Source organism: Myotis davidii, unplaced genomic scaffold (assembly GCF_000327345.1).
Source record: "Myotis davidii unplaced genomic scaffold, ASM32734v1 scaffold274, whole genome shotgun sequence".
Lineage (NCBI taxonomy): Eukaryota > Metazoa > Chordata > Mammalia > Chiroptera > Vespertilionidae > Myotis > Myotis davidii.
The window spans coordinates 1,950,423-1,950,908 of NW_006285613.1; the positions used below are offsets into that span (position 1 = coordinate 1,950,423).

Genomic DNA, 486 nt, shown 5'->3' on the forward strand with positions numbered 1-486 from the left:
GGCAGGAGCGACCGCCGCGGGCAGCGCCCCGACAGCGCCGGGGAGCCCTAGGCAGCCGGAGCCGCGGGTCGAGGTCATGGATCCAGGTTTGTGGGGGCAGGGTGGGGAAGAGCTTTAGGGGGATCCCTTCACTCCCTAGCCGGGAAGGATGCCCATTCAGCTGGACAAAAGGGGGGGGCTGGGGTCGCTGGAGAGAAACGCTGTCCCTGGTGAGGCCGGAGACTGGCAGAGCCGGAACCCAGGACAGAGATGTCAGGGGTGCCCTGCTCCCCCTGGAGCTCCCTGCTGGAGGCCGCTGCCTCTGGCTCCCCTCTCCTGCATCCGGTACCCGGGTATTTCAGGCGCCCGTTTCCATCCGGTACCCCAGCTGTGACCCCGCGCCCCCTAGTGGCCGGTTGGGGACGCGGCCTGTTCAGGCTTGTTTTTTGCAGCCGGTGGTCCCCGGAACCTGCTCCCGCGGCCCTGCCGGGTGCTGGTGCTGCTGAA

At 68.7% G+C, this 486-nt stretch overlaps 1 protein-coding gene across 1 annotated transcript in view; it reads left to right on the forward strand.

Moving 5' to 3' along the window:
• The window catches only part of SPHK1 (sphingosine kinase 1), a 3,929-nt gene that overhangs the window by 521 nt on the left and 2,922 nt on the right, over positions 1-486 (forward strand). The window contains exons 2-3 of the mRNA XM_015559214.1: positions 6-86; positions 432-485. Of these exons, the coding sequence (XP_015414700.1) occupies positions 6-86; positions 432-485 (135 nt within the window). The remainder of the gene's footprint in view (positions 1-5; positions 87-431; position 486) is intronic.